We start from the raw sequence: 17,302 nt of genomic DNA, 5'->3' as shown, positions 1-17,302 counted from the left end.
ACGGATTGGAAAGTAAACAAGACCCGCTGGAACAGTGTCAAGCTCGTCAAGGTTCGTTGGAATGCCAGACATGGTCCTGAATACACCTGGGAGCGTGAGGACCGGATGAAAGAGAAATACCCCCACTTATTTCCCAATAACCCTGCATCTAGTAGCAGAACTTAAATTTCGGGACGAAATTTATTTAACGGGGGGAGAATGTGACAACCCTCACCAAACCAGGTATCCGTACGACTTAATTAATATATAATTACTGCTTAATTACTGTGCTTACTTGAAATTGGGGATAAACTGCTACTTGAATACTGATACATGTACTTACTTGCATCATACTTCAATTGCTGTCACTCTACTATTTACATACAGAACTGTAGTGACAACCGCGATGCACCAAACGCACAGTAGCACAATGAACGGATAACCTATTAAACGTGCTGTTATAACTAGCACCAGGCAGGTACTGCCTCTAAGGCCTGTAAGAGCCTGAGATAGTTGCTACACTAGTGGTGAGTGTAGGGATATAAGGGTTGTAGAACTGCGTCACTAGGTGATAATTATAGTGACCGGATGTGCCTAAAACGTACTTTGAGTACAAAATCCTGCACTTTAAATAAAAATTCAGCATTTATCTAAACTAGTAAAGTGCAAAAAGTTGGAAAAATATTACTAGACACTTTCCAAAGTGTCGGGAATAAACTGTGTCACTAAAAAGAAATATTAACGACACTTTAAATACCTATTTAACACTTTAACGGAGTAATATCCAACCGTACAACGGACTTAACCCGGGACATAAAAATATTGTCATTTACATTATTTTTTTTCTTTTTCTGAGCTAGTTAGGGTCCCCGAGTACCCTAACACCCGTTATAAATTACACACCACAAACTACACTAATTAAATTAAATAAACTAACTAGACTACCTTGACTAATTAGTTAAACCCAAACCAAACCCCCCCACCCCTTGTCCGATCGTTCACCATATTAGGTGACACACTTTGTACTCTTTTTGATTATTATAATCTCAAGGGTTCAATATCTAGCCTACATATTGTTTAGTGGATAAAGAGAGTATATGGTTTATAAATTGCTTAAAGGACTAAACATTATCATTCATTACAACAACAAATTGCAACTCTTTTTTTTCCTTCTTTGATGCTATCGGCCGAACTTCAAAGCCATCCACCAACATTTCAAATTTTCCATTTTGCAATTTCACATAAATATCAAGGTGCTAGAGTTCACATAAGGAGACCCGGTGCTTGCGGATCGTCAAGAACCTCACCCCATTGCTTTTATCCACGCGTTTTCCGACTAGTTTCTTCCCTAGCCTCGAGCTAGTAGTAAGTTGCTTGAAACACACACTTGATCTATTTTAAAGTGGTTAAAAGGAACATTGTCGGTTAAAATCTACGAACACACAAAAAGACATGGTAAAAGTCTACTAAATAATATAAACAAAGGGGTTAATAGATGAATATTTGTGTAAAACTTGTGAGACTTGTTTTATTATGATTATTTAGTGTTGATTTATGCTAGTAGTAGCTCGGATCGTCATCTAACCCGGCTAAGTCATGTTCATGGAACATGACCTAGTGTATGTTATAGTGTGAGGAGTGGTTAGATGAAGACCACCACTACCTATAACCATGAACTTGTGTAAAAACAATTTTTCTTATAAAATGGGGTTCTAAACTAGTAGATCTACGGATCTACAAGTGGTATTTTCAAAGGACCAAGTGTCAAAAGAAACCATATTTTTAGAAGCCGGGTCTTTCATAAACTAAAGATGTTTTTATGAACCCACAAGTGTGTAAACACTTGTGTGACAAAAAGTTTTAACAAGAGAATTATTTTTGAAATTTTGTCTAGAAGATGTACAAATGCATTTTCTGTAAAAATAAGAATTTCGAGAAACCGACCTCATTTATAAAAGTAGAAAGATCTATTAAAAATAATGGGAAGTTACTACACACATTTACACAACCCACGAGTTCATGCGTTTGCGATATTTTTGAACTAGTATGATGTTGGAATAAAGTTGTTGTTGAATAAGAAAAATGGTTGATTTGATTTATAAAAGAAAATGATACGCTTGAAAGCGTGGCCACATCCAGTTACAGAGGAAACTCTGGCGAAATTTTTCTAAAAACCTAACACTTAGAATTGTTTTCACTATAAGTGTTAGAAATACTTTTCGACTTGTTTTCAAATTATCGATTTCGCCACGACTTTATTTACAAACATCGAAGGTGGGATTTCACAAAATAAAACTTGGTAAATATATATTTAGTATATATTTTTCATAAAATCACTTGATATGTGTTTATGATTATTTTGTGAAAATACTAGTATTATTTTTAGGGTAAAAATAATACTATCGAATGTTAATGGATCCAAAATAATACAAACGTCTCTACGATAAATATATAAGTTACACCGGTAATTATTATTACCACTCGATCATTTAAAACGTAACTTACGCATTTTAAGAAATTATGACTTAACGCGTATTTTTGTCAAGGTATTATTTTGGGAAAATTTATGTAATAGAAAATATAATATTTTTGAGAAGAATATTTATATTTTGGAGTTAGAAATAAAATATATTTTATGTGAGACTTAATAATATATTTCGAACACACATGTATTAAATCCCCCATCCTTGGGAAGGAAAATGATTACCAAGTATTTACAAAAATATAAACACGAAATAGTTGCCTAACTATTTCCCAAAAACTTAAACCATAAAGCTAAGGCACGGCCGTCCGTCTAATAGAATTAGTACGTGTAGGTCGTCACACAGCTGCTTGATTTGGAGGCATACTTGGTAGAAACGCACCACTGTGAGTTCATGTCCCCCTTCTCTCATAACTGTTTTCAGTTTTCTAAACTGCGGGGGTGAAATACATGTTACTATGATTACGAATATTTCTTACATGGTATGGTCAGCTAAGGAAGGAACTGTTAGGTTATGTGATTTGGGTAGGTGAAACCTTAAGAACATTAGTCCTCGTAGTACGATCGAGGGATACAAGTGATAGGCCTATTTGAGCATAACAAACCCCACCCATGCGCCCTAAGGTTGGACCATGTGGTGACCTTGTCTTAACACCACCCATGCGCCCGCAGGTTGGACCATGTGGTGACCTTGTCCTATCCCCTCCCATGCGCCCGCAGGTTGGACCATGTGGTTACACATTAACTGATATGTTTCCTTATTTGCTTTCATACCAGAGTTTACAAAATATTCACACTTACAATGATTATAAAGGTTTATTCGCGCGCACATACTAAACACATGAACTCACTCAACATTATTGTTGATTTTTCAACTTACATGTATTTCAGGGAATTAAAGGATCTGGCGCGGTATGACACGTTTTCCCGCTGCACTAGTTACGAGGTCATCCTAGTTTGGGGAATGTGACTCTTTCCTGGACAAGTCACAGTCCTTAAACTGTGTTTATGTCATGTTAATGTTTGTGTTGTTGAACAATGTCGTTAGGATGTGTTTCCATTGAGACAGTGTTGTTGTATTTGGTTTTTAACTTAATTAAATGGATGATCTTGCATGGTTTTATTTCATATAGCTTTGTTATGGTTAAGCTATGGTATTAAGAAGTCACACCAAAATAACCACGCTTCCGCAAAGCCAGGGTGTGACAGAAGCTGATTGAGAGATACTGTCACCTAGTACGATCGATGTCGATGCTGATCATTAAGAAAGATCGTGAGGAATGGGTGGATAAGTTAGCTGATGCGTTGCCTCAGAAAGAGTGGGGAACCTATCTGATGATTCTGAAAAACACAGGTGTTTATGATGGGTTGACTATATCTCAGTTCATAGAGAAGATCGAGAGTCAGGATTTGGAACAACAAAAGAATTCTAGGATGAGCAGTCCCAGTGGTCAACAGGATGTAAAAATGTACTATAAAGGTAGCATTCAGTTCCTGAAGCTGAGAGAAGTCCAAAAATTCAAACCGCATTCAGTGCTGGGGATTCATCAAAAAAGGCTGATCAGGGTTCAAACAAGAGTAGTAGTGGATTTTCATCGTTTCCGAGTGTAAATCCAAAAGAGACAAATACAAGCTTTCAGTCTCAGGGAACAAAGACTGGAAATGGATATGTGATTCAATGCAATATAGCTCTCAACCTTCCAGAAGGTCAAAGCTTTTCAGAAGACACTGCAAAAGATCACATGGCACTTCTTGGTTCTGTATTGTTATCCTATGAAGGTCTTGTTACTGGTCGGATCGGAAATCCTATGCTTACAAAGGAGGATTACGATCAGATAGACGCCGAAGAGATGGAACTCATGGATATCAAATGGTGTCTTGCAAGTGTTCTTCGACGTGCTGAGAAGTTCAAAGCAATTACCGGGAGAAATGATTTTCTTGATGCTCATGTATCTACTTTAGGTTTTGATAAATCTAAAGTTACTTGTTTTCGATGCAGGGAGAAAGGCCATTTCAAACGTGAATGCAAGGGAAGAGAAGCTAGCGGTGCACAGAATCCATTCGGAAAAGACGACTACTATCGGAAAGCTATCTATCAGTAAGTTGGTCAATCTCAAGAACCACAGATGGCTCATGGTAGGAAGATTGAAGACCCCAAGAGAGCATGTGTAGTGGATTTCAGCTGGGACAAATACATATCTCCTGATAGCAAAGCCTATTTTGTTGATCAAGATGATGAGAGACTACCTAAAGGCTTCAGCTAGGATATGTTTGTTGATGAAAAAGGAGAGTTCAAAGCATTCATTGCCAAGATTGTCCGAGAGCCAGACTTGTTTGCTACTTGGATGAAATCTATTGGAGTGAATGTAGCAAGTGAGGATGAAAAGTCTGTTACATCTGATGAAAATTCAGAAAGTACTGATGAACTTTCAGAAAGATCTGGAGAAATTTCAGAGGGTTCAGATGAAAGTTTACAGAGTTCATGTGAGAGTGTACAGAATGAGGTTATTTCAGAAAAAGCAGTTGTATTTGATTAAACACCGTCTGATTCTGGTGTATCAGATGCTGATTCTGAAAAATCTGCACAGTTTGATCAGTCACCAGTTGATAGTAGCAGTGATGTTGAGGAAGAAAAACATATAAATGTTGCTAAATCTCATCTTTCTCCTGAAAGTTTTCATTTCTATTTTGCAGATCACATGAAGAAACTGAAGGAGAAAAGAGCTGCTAAAGAACGACAAAAGGAATCTGAAAGTGATGTTCAAAATGTTGAAAGTGGTGCTGAAAAGATTACCGAAGTTGTGAAAGATGAAGAAAAGGTGAATGAAGCTGAAAAGGTGTTTGAAGTTGTGAAAACAATCGAGGTTGAGAAGATTGTTGAAGTCGTCAAGCCTTGCGAGAAGTGTTTGGAAGCTTGCAAGGAATGTGTAGCAAAAGACGACATTATAGCTGAGTACGAGAAGAAGAAGGAGCAGTTACTGTTCAACCTCAATTATGTGAAAGAATCGTACGATGTCTTGAACAAAACAGTAACTGGTCTCCAAAAGACAAACTCAGAAAGAGAACAAGCACTGACGATGTTGAATGCAGTCATGATGTCAAAGCAGAAAGCAATAAATTTCTACATCGAAGAGAGTGCTAAATGGAAGCAAGAGTTGGAAACAGAGAAAATAGAGAATGAGAGAATTAGACGATTACTGCTAAGCTATTCTAGTTCTGATTATCTCATTGATCGTATTTATCCAACTGTTGCAGGTATGGAAGCTTTTCAAGATGAGAAGCCAAAGAAGAAGAAAGATTGTGGTAAGAAACCGACTGTTAGCTATAACAAGTGTCCACCTCCAATTTGGGAAGGGTATTCTCCTAGGAAACCAAACGAGGAACAACTTGAGAAAGCAGTCAATATAAAGCTAAAAACCGACACAACTGACGTTTTACCAGATAACATTGATGTCACGTTTACCTCGTCCGATACCGATCATGAGTCTGAGTTAATTAAAAAGGTGGTCGATCAGGTGTTGGATACTGATGAGGAGTCCGAGTCAAAATCTGAGTCTGGAGGGTCAAATTCGTCAGTCAACAGTCAAAATTCGTCGGTTAAACGGTCTTACAGTATAGAATTTTTGTTATCAAAAGCAAATTTGGATGATGAAACATTTGAAGTTGTATACACTTTAAATGATTCGGACAAATTATATTATGACAAAGAATTTCCAATAAGAAGTGTTCGCTTTGACATGATCAAAACGGTTTTCAAAATGACAGAAATCAATATTTCTGAAATAAAAGATTTAAATCTTACTGAAAAACCTAAAAAGTACACTTCAAGAGTTCAACAACGCCTAAACAAGAAAAAGGGTTACAATTCTGGTTCTGGTTTTCAAAAGAAACCTAACCAAAATCGTAGCTACAAAAAGAAAGGATTAGGTTTTGTTCCACCAGAAAACTATAAAAATGATAAAAATTCTAAAACAAAACCATAATTTGTGTCAGGTGGAAGCTCAGATGAGGAACAGAAGAAACCATTCTGGAGACAATCAAATCAAGAGTTTCTTGCTGAAAGAAAGAAAAATGGAACTGAAGTGTTTTATCAAAGAGAGACTCAAACCTGTTACAAGTGCAATGAAGCTGGTCACATTTCATGGAACTGTTCGACAAATGCAAAAACAAAACAGGGAGTTTCTCAGAAATTGAAAGAAAAAGTTGTCGATGTTGAACCACCAACCAATAGACTTAAATTTTTTGAAAATTCAAAATTTGAGGTTGGTGAGTGTTCGAAAAAGAATTTTCATAAAAAGAAAGAGAATGAAAACCAAATGTGGGTTGCTAAAAAGGTTGATGTGAATGTCGGCGATGAATCTGGTTCCACAAAGCCAGAAGAGCCACAGGTTGAGGAGAAAATTTCAGTGAATGATGAGGAGTTTCCATCACTGAAATTTGAAGAAGTTAAAAAGAAAGTTGGTAAAACTGAGATTTCGAATCAGTTTTATAATGAGAAAAAAGATTTTGATGTCGAGAAAACAATTAATGGAAGTGTAAAGAAGATTTTTGGGAAAATGTTGAGTGGGAAAGCAAAGGGGGTTAAATACTTTTATGCAACTAAAAAGGCAACATACAACCCCACTGCGCAAGAGTTGAAATCCATCAAGTCTGAAAAGACTTGGATGGAAGTTTGTTTTCCATGATAGTCTAAGGACTATGCCGGAGATCCCAAGTTTATATCGTGGATCAGGAATCGGCATCATTCTAGTGTTTGAAAAGTTTGTTTGAAAGATTTTGAATAATGTTTAAATGTTTACAGGTTGAATGACTACGCCGGAGCTTCCAGGTTGGTAATTGAGAAGCAGGAATCGGCATCTTTCTGAATAATTCGACGAGTGGTAAAGGTTTCTGTAGACGTCTCATTCCTACAGTAAATCCTACAAGTGGTATTAATTGGTTTACCTACAAGTGGTATTAATTGAAGAGTTTATGTTTACAAGTGGTACAGAAGTTTCCGTACTGAAAGTGGTAAATCAGGGACATTAAGTTGTACTTGATTTACTATTCATATGAGATTGATAAACAAGATGATGAACCATATCCCCATGCTTCATAAGTGGTAAACTTAAAAGTGGTAAACACAAACTCATTTCCTGGAAAAATCATTTCGATTAAAACAAACTTAAGTGTTTTGAGATCTAAATGAGAAAATGGTTTGTTGAAACGGGGAGTTCAGATTGTTTATGCCTAGTGAATGGCGATTTGATGTGATTCGATGTCAGTTGTCAAGTTTCTGTACAGTTTTGTTTTACTTTTCATGATTCTAGTGGGTCAAGAGTCTAGAAGTTTTCAAATTTTCTTTGGAATGTGTTTGCATTAGTAGGGAAATTTCTGAAAATCCAAAAACATTTGAAAATTTGAAAAAGCCAAAAACATGATAAAATTCAAAAATGAGTTTCGTTGTGAAAAGAGGAAATGATAGTACGTCAGTAGGCTGTCACAACATGCTAAAGAAATGTAAAGATAAAATGTGATAAACAATCTCACTGAGGATATGCCAGTAGGATTTTACACATTTAGTAAATTCTGACGAGATATAAACTAAATTTCAAACTTGCTTGTTCTGCGGGTTAACACAAACTTGGATATATAAGTAACCCCTGAAATCTTGTTTGAAAGGTCCCTTATTCTGAGATACTAGGTCTTTATGCTCAGTGATATCTGGGGTATTATCCCGGGACTTCTGCTGTATGGAAGTACTGACCTAGTCCTCGGATAATGCTTTCCGCAAATGCTTGAAACACAGCATCGCCCTCAGCGAGCTGATGAAATAATAAAATTGATAGTCGCTGCTGTTGTAATCAAAAGATCCTCTAAAGGGGACACACCAAAAATCGAGTCGTCATCTCTCTGCTGAACGGAAGTTCTGACCTAAGCTCTCACGGTTTCGCATTTAACCCCTGAACAGATATCATCTGTGGTATACTCACCTGTAAGACTGAATATTGGGATCTGGATACGGGAGTATATTCAAGTAGTGGGACACACGGATAAGTTTAAGTTCTTAAGACATTAATATCGTATCTCGGATCAATTGAACTTTGTGTGAAAATTTCAGTGGACCGATATACTGACAATCTAGGTGAATTGTTTCGAACTGAAAATGCAATCAAGCTTAACGGTGTTAGTGACATGTCTCATAAACTGATATGATCCTCTTACACGAACTCACAAAAATATTGTCTGTAAATATTTTCTTTACTGCATTACAGGTTTCTTTATTTCAAAATCCAAAAAGATTTTCAGTGTGTTTTAGCATAAATTTTTGAAAAAGTCAAAAAGATTTTCGACAACTGATGTTGAATAGCTGATTTTCAAAATTCCGAGTGCTAAACATGATGAGCAATATTTGAGGGGGAGTGTTTGTGTGAAATTAAATGTTTTCATAATCTAACCTTTCAAGTGGTTCATCAAAATCTGTGTTTGTTTTGAAGGAGAGTCTGAATTGGTGCAGGGTTATATGTTTGAAATATATATGTGAAAGAAATTTACTTTGAGGTAGAGCTTTTGCAGGATAAGATGAGAAGCTGTTAGACGGAAAGCCAGACAACGATCCTGAAGATGTTACTGAAGAACAAAGGAATACCAGTAAATCGAGAGGGGGAGTCTGAAGATAGAGAGAAAGAAAAGCCCAGAGACTGATCAAGACTGTAGATGTGAAGACACAGCATTGTTGTGACTCGATAGTCGACTCCATCAACATCTGAGGGGGAGTCTGTTGGTGCACTACATCTGTTGATTTCGTCTTAGATCGAGTCTCTCATTGTAATGTATAGATTAGGGCGTGTTTTACGAGAAAACTAGAGAGAATATGTGTTGTAGAGAGGAGGTCCGCTTATACGGACATGGGAGGTCCGCTTATTCGTCAGGTCCGCTTATACGGACATGTCCGTATAAGGGAACCTACCTGGACTATAAATACCACATAAGAGGACATCATTTGTAACCTTCTGATTTCCATGCCGAGGTGTTGCCGGTGTGAGAATTGAATGTAAAAGCTGTCAAATTAATCAGAAAAGAGATTTAAGAAGATATCTAGCTGTTTCTACGTCAGGTACTTGTTTTCCGCACCTATATCTGATCAAACTCCTCTGATTGACTCGTTCGGGTCAGAATCCGATCCTACAGGAATTACAAATCTGGAATGAGTTGTTCTACCGCCATCTAATAGAAGTGATGCAATACCACTGGATGCAACATTCAAAACAACTTCACCTTTGGAACGTAACGCAGCTGCAAATGTTTTCCAGAGAAATGTTTTACCAGTTCCACCGTAACCATATAGAAAGAAAACACCTCCACTTCCTTTAGCAACTGGATTCATGACGGTTTGATACACTTTTTGCTGTTCATTAGTTAAAGATTTTAAGAAAGATGCAAGTTGCTTTTTTAAGCTAGCCCGATCATACGGTTTGATACACTTTTTGCTGTTCATCAGTTAAAGAAGTGGACCATGTGCTTGCTTCCTTCATGGCAATTATATACTCATTATCATCGTCCAACAGACCGTGAGCGAGGCATGCATCTTTAAAGGTTTGATAAATTTTTCCATCAACGGTTTTTATATCATCAAAACTCATTGGTCCTATAACGTGATTCAATAAAATTTTCAAGAAATAACAATCACCAAGTGATGGAGGTACATAATGTATCCTACCAACTGCACCAAAAGGTCTTTTTCTACGAATCCACTTTCGTTCTTTGCGTATCCATACAAAGTGTCTTGGAAACTCTATATACTTCAATGTTCTAGCGAATGCATCCGTTTGGTTACATTTCATCCATTCTGTAAACATAGTCATTTTCACAGTTGGGTTACTAACCACGTCACACAAGTTTGAATTATCGTCATAAACAATAGCCTGACCATCTTCGCAATGAAAAGGCAATATTTAACAGATGGAACTCGATAGTGTATGTTAAACCTGAAGATTCTCCAAGCAGCTTCACACGTTGAAACATATCTACAATCAAGATATGCTTTAACTTCATCTACTTCTATTTTGTTTGACCGATTTTGATTATTAGCCATTTCCTCATTTTCCTTGTTCACGTCAGCAGTTGTCGTACTTTGGTAAACAGAAGCTGTCACTCTATCCGGACCCTTATTAATGTATTTGAACAAATATTTGATGGATCCTGTTTGGTTACACCACTCAACATTTATGTGGCACTGATACTTTTTAAGTAACATAGCATTGTATGGAACTACAAACCTATTGTCAAGCAACACACCATTTTTTTCTATAGTGTTACATGTTTGCCAACGACGGTAGATAGGATATCCTTCAGAATCAACACAAGTCTCATCTACATACTTTTTCGGAAACTTCTTTGAACATTTTAAATAAACCATGCATGGACAATGAGGGTTGTCTGTACCACACGGACCGTGGATCATAAACTGTTTGACAAGTTCATACAGTTCAGCATCCGTCTCTTTGTCAGGTATTTCAGCACTAATAACCAAATCAATTTCTTTAGCAGTTGGAAACTTGCTCTCGGCACTTAAGGATAAACATATATGAGCATGAGGTAGACCACGTTTCTGAAATTCGATTGTATAAATAACTGAAATATTACGTGAAAAAAACTGTTAATAAAGAATTTATGTTTGACAAATTAATTAAAACATTTTACAATCACTTACTTGCTTGTATCTCACCAAAGAATTTATGTTTCTTGAAATCTTGAATTAGATTATTGATTTTAATTTTGAATAACCGTGCGATAATATCTGGTCTGTCTTGAGGATTCAGCCGTTTGTCTTTTAAACACCTATAAATCTCAGGCCAATTGGGATTACAGGTTACTGTTATGAAGAGATCCGGATATCCTATAGCTTTGCAGATTGCCATAGCATCTAGGTACTTTTGCATCATAAATCTCGATCCGCCGGTGAATGATGAAGGCAACAAAATTCGTTTTCTACACTTTGATTTAAATTCTTAAAGGTTTGAGTTCTAAGTTTGGGTTGTTGTGTCTTTATGTAAGCTAACCGTGCAGATTCTATCATTGTATAAGCATCAACCACAAACTGTTGGAATAGCTTTTGAGCATTGAGTAACAACGAAAATTGTTTGGGTCTGTCTTGTATTCTGTAACTAAAAAATTCTCTCATTGTGGTGCTGGTTCTAAGTATATCACAATCAACTGAAACACCTCGATGTTTAATACCAAGTCTAAATCCATCTTCTGCATACGGGAAAATAAGTGGATATTGCAATGCAAAATAAGAGGGATGAAGCTCAGTAATTCTCTGAAGACCGCCTGATTTTGTTTGAACTATGATATCCCTTTTATCAAAGGCTCCATCAAAATCACCAATTATTAATGCAGCAATTTCTTCAGCTGTAGGCAAGTTAAAAATTCTACCATCCTTATCCCTTGTTCCAATGAGCTTGAGTCTTACATTTTGCCAGTCATTTTCTTTAAAACAATCTCGTACCATTCTAAATGACTTCACAAGTGGATTACAAGAATCCAACACTTTTTTAACACTGGATATGATGGCAAGATCAAGCACTTGTTTAGTAGTTGTTTTCGAACCTTCCTCGACACTGTGTAGAAAATTATTTTATTATATATAGGAGATATAAGAAAAACAGATATTCGAACCAGTATTTAGTGAATGGTTAATTTACCTTACAGCCTTTTGACGGTTAAAATCCTCGTTTTGGGAATCATAAATATAAAGCTGTGAAAAATTGGGCTCTTCACCCTCATTTGGTAGCAGACTACCAATGCGATGGTAATTTTGTCCTTGTAATCCGAAAACATAAGGACCTTTGCTTTTTTGAAAACTTTTAGAAACCTTGCCACCAAGAGATGTGAAGGAAAACATCATGTTATATGCTCGAATATTATTCATGAAATTGCGGCTTTCAAGAGAGCCTCTTCTGTAAAACCTTTCGAGCAACGGAGGAGGAACAGGTGAGGGAGGCAATTCAACGTCTCCGTACGAACAACAAAGAGAAAAAGCAGATTTCTTAGAATCCAAATTACCCCTAAGCATTTCATCTTTCCAAAGCATTGCATGACAGTAAGAACATACAAAAATAGCATCTCCATGATCAACATATTCTACAAAATTATATAGGCACATAAAAAAGATGATTATATAAGAGAAATATTAGGAGATTAAAGTGTTATGTGGAAAAATACTTTGATATGTTAAAGGAGGGTATGTACCTCTTGCAATTCCGGAAATGTTTTTTAGGATAGAAGATGGTAAACAATCAGAGGAATTGGAATCATCAAAGTTAGACCTTTCACCAGGGTAGGAGTTTTCTTTTCCTGCCATTTCATTTTAGAAATGACCATTAACATCAGTTCCAACAGGTAGGAAGATATGCAATACATTACTCAAATATAGTGAATCGGAAACCTATATTTAGTTTTGCATTAAAAGTAAACCACATACCATTAATGCCTACTATGGAACACTTTGGCAAACGTCGAGAAGTTCTAATATCAATATTCGGAGGAGTTGGAATATGACTTCGATGGGAACTTACTGTAACGCGATCCACTTGCAAGACAAAATTTACAAATGTTATAAAACTTCGAGCAACATTCAATGAATTGTTAACAGTAATAACAAAACTCTATAGAGCATACAGTTTGTAATATTCATTAGAGGGCTGCTCTCAGTATGATGATTGGATGATGCAAGTGGTGTGACCATTGAAGACGTCCTCCTTTCATCAGCTACAATAGATAAATCAAATTTACTTATATCCATCGTTTTGAATCTTTGTTTCCTCTTTCTAGAGTCATGCACACCATAATTAGCATTTTCGGATTGTCCTAAAAATTGAAACAAAGTGACAAGGTCAAATATGATATCATACCTTAAAAAAATACAATTTATAAACTTACCATAACTGGATGAAGTCAGAGGAATCGTACTAACACATGTTCGATCTAACTTGGCGGGCGTGTGACATGCTGTACATGACGAGATTTGGTTAATTCCAGTTATAAATAGTTACAATTTCACATTTTTTACAATCAGTATGTAAAATAATTTGAAAAGTAGCAGTAGAGTTATTTACCCATATTTATAGAAGAGGATTCGAATGACATTACAATTTGATTCTGATTTATAGGGAATGGCGTGTAATGTAGACTTGAGGGTTCATACAGACCTTTTGATGATACTGGTTGTTATAGATAAACAAATAGGTTTCTGTTAATATAACATTACATTTATATACGTATTATGAAAAACGATCATCAAAAACAGACCTCGATTATCGTTCGTAGTAATAGGAACATTGGCCGGAAGTGTATGAATAATAGGAGGTGTCTGTAGAGAGTGAAACACACCACTGTTTCTACGCTTATTCAGGATAGACTTTCTTATCTTCCTTGACTCTTTGGACATTTGGGTACTGCACTGTGGAAAACACTTTCTATCTCTTGGTATAAAATTCTTATTACTCTCCATAATTGCACATAAGAATTGGAAAAATATATGTGATTTAGGGCTAGCTACAAGTGATTATTGTAACCACTGTCCAAAAATCAATTTTTTTAACAGATAGTGGTGATTGAACATCCCCATTAAAAACCTAACTAAAAAAAACAATCAACGCAGACAAATCTGTAGAGAAGATTTAAACAAATGGAATAGAAAAACCTACCATTAAATATTGATCGATTGCTTCAAAGTGAGAGGGTGTTCAAATGTGCATTGAGATTCTGGTGCTAATTTTTTATCTTCACTTTGATTCAGACCAAGGAAATAAGAGGGTATTCATAGCGGAGGTAATGAGATTAGGATTTAAGAAAACTGATTCAAGTTGTGGGCCTTTTACATGGTTTTATGGTTCACAACTTATGGAGCACAAATTATTGAAAGGTTTATACCATTTAGTTGCAAAATGCAGCCCAATTCAAGGACCTTTAGTTGTATTTATTTTGTACTGATTTTATTTCTTTGTTTCTTTACAAACTGTTTTTTGGATGCTCCATATCTAAGTAATTTAAATTGAAACTTAACGTAATTTATATGGATTTAATTAATACATATTTTGTTAATCATGCTTGTCTTGGTTTTACCAATATATTCGTTCTTACAATGAAGTTACCATACCCGCGATAGACCCGATTTATATTTGGATTTGAAGTTTGATAATTCATTTTTACGGAGTCACATTGTCATGTAATTTATGTGCATGGAGAAACTTCTATGGATTTAAATGCTACATATTTTCTAACCGTCCTTGTCTTCGTCTTATCAATCTATTGGTTCCTACATTAGTTTACAAAAGGGTTGGATAATATGTAAGTTATCTATACTACATTATCAATTTGTCATAACGAAAATTGACTTAAGGAACATTAATTTAATAACTTCTTTGACATAATTAGTGGATATTAACAATTTCTTTATAATGTGGTTATAAACTAAACATACATTGAAACGTACCATTAAAAAGTAGAATTTATACTACGACCAACCATACTAAACATCTCATAAAATATATTGCACAAATCAAAACACACATTATAAGCAAAGATTATAGTTAGCAGCATAAAAACATAGTTTATAATACAAAAAAGTAAACCACATCATGGTTTACCACACAATCCAAGTTCATAAGTTACCAACATCTAACACATACATACAAACTGTTTCAGTAGTTAACACTTACCAACAACAACCCAACTTCAAAAAACACATACTTAAGTACATACCAAAAACTTAGATTCGATTAAACATCAAAAGACAAAGACGTGAAATGAGCTAGATGTTAACCCTAGATGACCTCTTTCGATTATTTTTGTTGCTAGAAGACAGTTCCCCAACATGTTAACCTTCCACCTCCTGCAACGAACGTTTACCATTGGGACTGGTACCCGAATCCTTCTCGGTTTCGACAACGGAAGAGTCGGCAGTAACAGATACAACATCCTTGAATTAAATCACAAAACAACTACTAAGGTATCAAATAAGGTAATATAATCTACAGACAAGAAAAAACAAAACCATAGAATCCATATTCACCTTTGAAATAGCAGCACCAGCCATCTGTGAGGATTCAGATAATTGAACAGCTTTGATTTCTGAACCTTCTTGACTAAACACCTAATATCAAAATATTACCAAAAGAAATTCAGCTAAGTTATTTAAAATACAAAAATTGGAAACCAAAAACACATCAATAAAAGATATCCAAAAAGTCTTACCTCATCAGCAACCTCAAGAGCATTACCATTACCTGCAACCAATTCAGCAAGTATGTCGGATCATCACATACTTTTTGGATAGTGTAAACATGATAGTCATGGTTAAGGTTGTAATCAGAAACTTTAATTTTAAAAGCCAACTTCTTTTTGACCAAACGAGATATTTCATGTGGAAAACTTTCAGTATCATTGGCCTTCACTTGGCGTTCCCTTATATCACTCGCAGTTGAACCAATGATCTTCGTTACATCTTTATCAAACATCACAAAAGACACACTACCGGTTTCATCTTGAACTCTTAAATGTACCTTGAACCTGTAATAAATAGTAGTTAAATTACAGTCCAATTATAGGAAGTAATAAACCTAAAAAGCAACATTAACTTACTTAATGGTTATCGATGTGCATTCTTTATCGCATTTCGGACAAACCAATGAAGTAGGTGACAGATTCATGACCTCATCAGAAATGATTTTAGCATATTGTAAGTATTCAGTTTTAGTCAACACCTTCTTGTTACAGTTTCGACATGCCAGATAAAACCACCCATAGTTTTCTTGAACAATTTTGATCGTTGCAACTACCACACATGACATTATCTATCTATACAAAAACCAACAAAACGTCACCACTCACGCCTCCTCGGAAATAGAATGTCACAAAAGGCAAGGGATGTGTCGTTTGAGTTACGCACCGTCTTGACTTTTACGGACCGTTGTAATGGTTCAAGAAAAGATTATTGCACAATATAAAAGGGAGCCCTTCCCTTTCACTTCATCCATACGAACTATCCAAATTTCACACAGAGTTTCCGTTCAACATCCTAACGTTTACACCAGAATTATTGTTGCCATAAAAACAAATATTTCATAAACCGTAAACTATTGAAATCATGCCCTTTCGGTGATTTGTAACCGTCGCTTATTCATCTCAGGCGAGTCATACCGCCGTCTCTTCCTCCCTGATGAGTTGTAACCGCCGCCTATTTGTCTCCGGCGATTCAATACCCTGTTTAGGTTTGGAAAAGCAAAAACCACTATGCAAAACCTTTTCAAAAAATCATAACTGTAGCATCTTCGTCTACGACGAGTCGTAACCGCTCACCACAATTCTCCTAACTCCATAATCTATACACCAGCGACGCCGACGGCAGTTACTTTCTCACAGAGATGTCACCGGTCAGATCACACACCAACCATTCCGATGCAGATTTCTTTTGAAATCGACCCTTCAGGAGTTCTGGGTGTTATGGGCGGGTTAAAATCTGAAAAAACTAAAACCTATTCATCCAATCTTCGGTTTTGATATTAGGGAAGGGTTGTCTTAGTTGGAAAGAAAAGAAACGTAGCGTATGAAGAGGGTACATGCAACGATCTGTGTGTGTGTTTTCATTGGTGGGTTGGTTTTATACTGTAGTAAGTTGACTACGTGAAGAGGCACACGAATGTTTATTGAACAGAGGGTTGCGGTTGCCAATGATTCGCATATTGGTTGGCGACATATCTTTTAGTGGGTTGGGCTCATATACTTCAAGTTGCATGTTTATATCATTTGTTTTTTTCATTTAATTTGTGTAATTGTTGGTATTTGGATTATTTAGAG

The 17,302-nt window shown here is 36.0% G+C and overlaps 1 protein-coding gene across 1 annotated transcript in view; it reads right to left on the bottom strand.

Moving 5' to 3' along the window:
- Positions 1–16,824, bottom strand: part of LOC110889616 — a 38,410-nt gene extending 21,586 nt beyond the window's left edge. The window contains exons 1-16 of the mRNA XM_022137180.1: positions 16,805–16,824; positions 16,646–16,708; positions 15,879–16,015; positions 15,701–15,732; positions 15,519–15,599; positions 15,329–15,425; positions 13,124–13,312; positions 12,927–13,034; positions 12,695–12,799; positions 12,148–12,586; positions 11,503–12,063; positions 11,154–11,281; positions 10,429–11,074; positions 10,131–10,321; positions 9,913–10,088; positions 9,639–9,848 (exon numbers count right to left, since the gene is read on the bottom strand). Of these exons, the coding sequence (XP_021992872.1) occupies positions 9,639–9,848; positions 9,913–10,088; positions 10,131–10,321; positions 10,429–11,074; positions 11,154–11,281; positions 11,503–12,063; positions 12,148–12,586; positions 12,695–12,799; positions 12,927–13,034; positions 13,124–13,312; positions 15,329–15,425; positions 15,519–15,599; positions 15,701–15,732; positions 15,879–16,015; positions 16,646–16,708; positions 16,805–16,824 (3,183 nt within the window). The remainder of the gene's footprint in view (positions 1–9,638; positions 9,849–9,912; positions 10,089–10,130; positions 10,322–10,428; positions 11,075–11,153; positions 11,282–11,502; positions 12,064–12,147; positions 12,587–12,694; positions 12,800–12,926; positions 13,035–13,123; positions 13,313–15,328; positions 15,426–15,518; positions 15,600–15,700; positions 15,733–15,878; positions 16,016–16,645; positions 16,709–16,804) is intronic.
- Between the last annotated feature and the right edge of the window lie 478 nt (positions 16,825–17,302).

The sequence above is a fragment of the Helianthus annuus genome, chromosome 2 (genome assembly GCF_002127325.2).
Source record: "Helianthus annuus cultivar XRQ/B chromosome 2, HanXRQr2.0-SUNRISE, whole genome shotgun sequence".
Taxonomy (NCBI): domain Eukaryota; kingdom Viridiplantae; phylum Streptophyta; class Magnoliopsida; order Asterales; family Asteraceae; genus Helianthus; species Helianthus annuus.
This window is presented reverse-complemented; position numbering and strand designations above follow the sequence as displayed.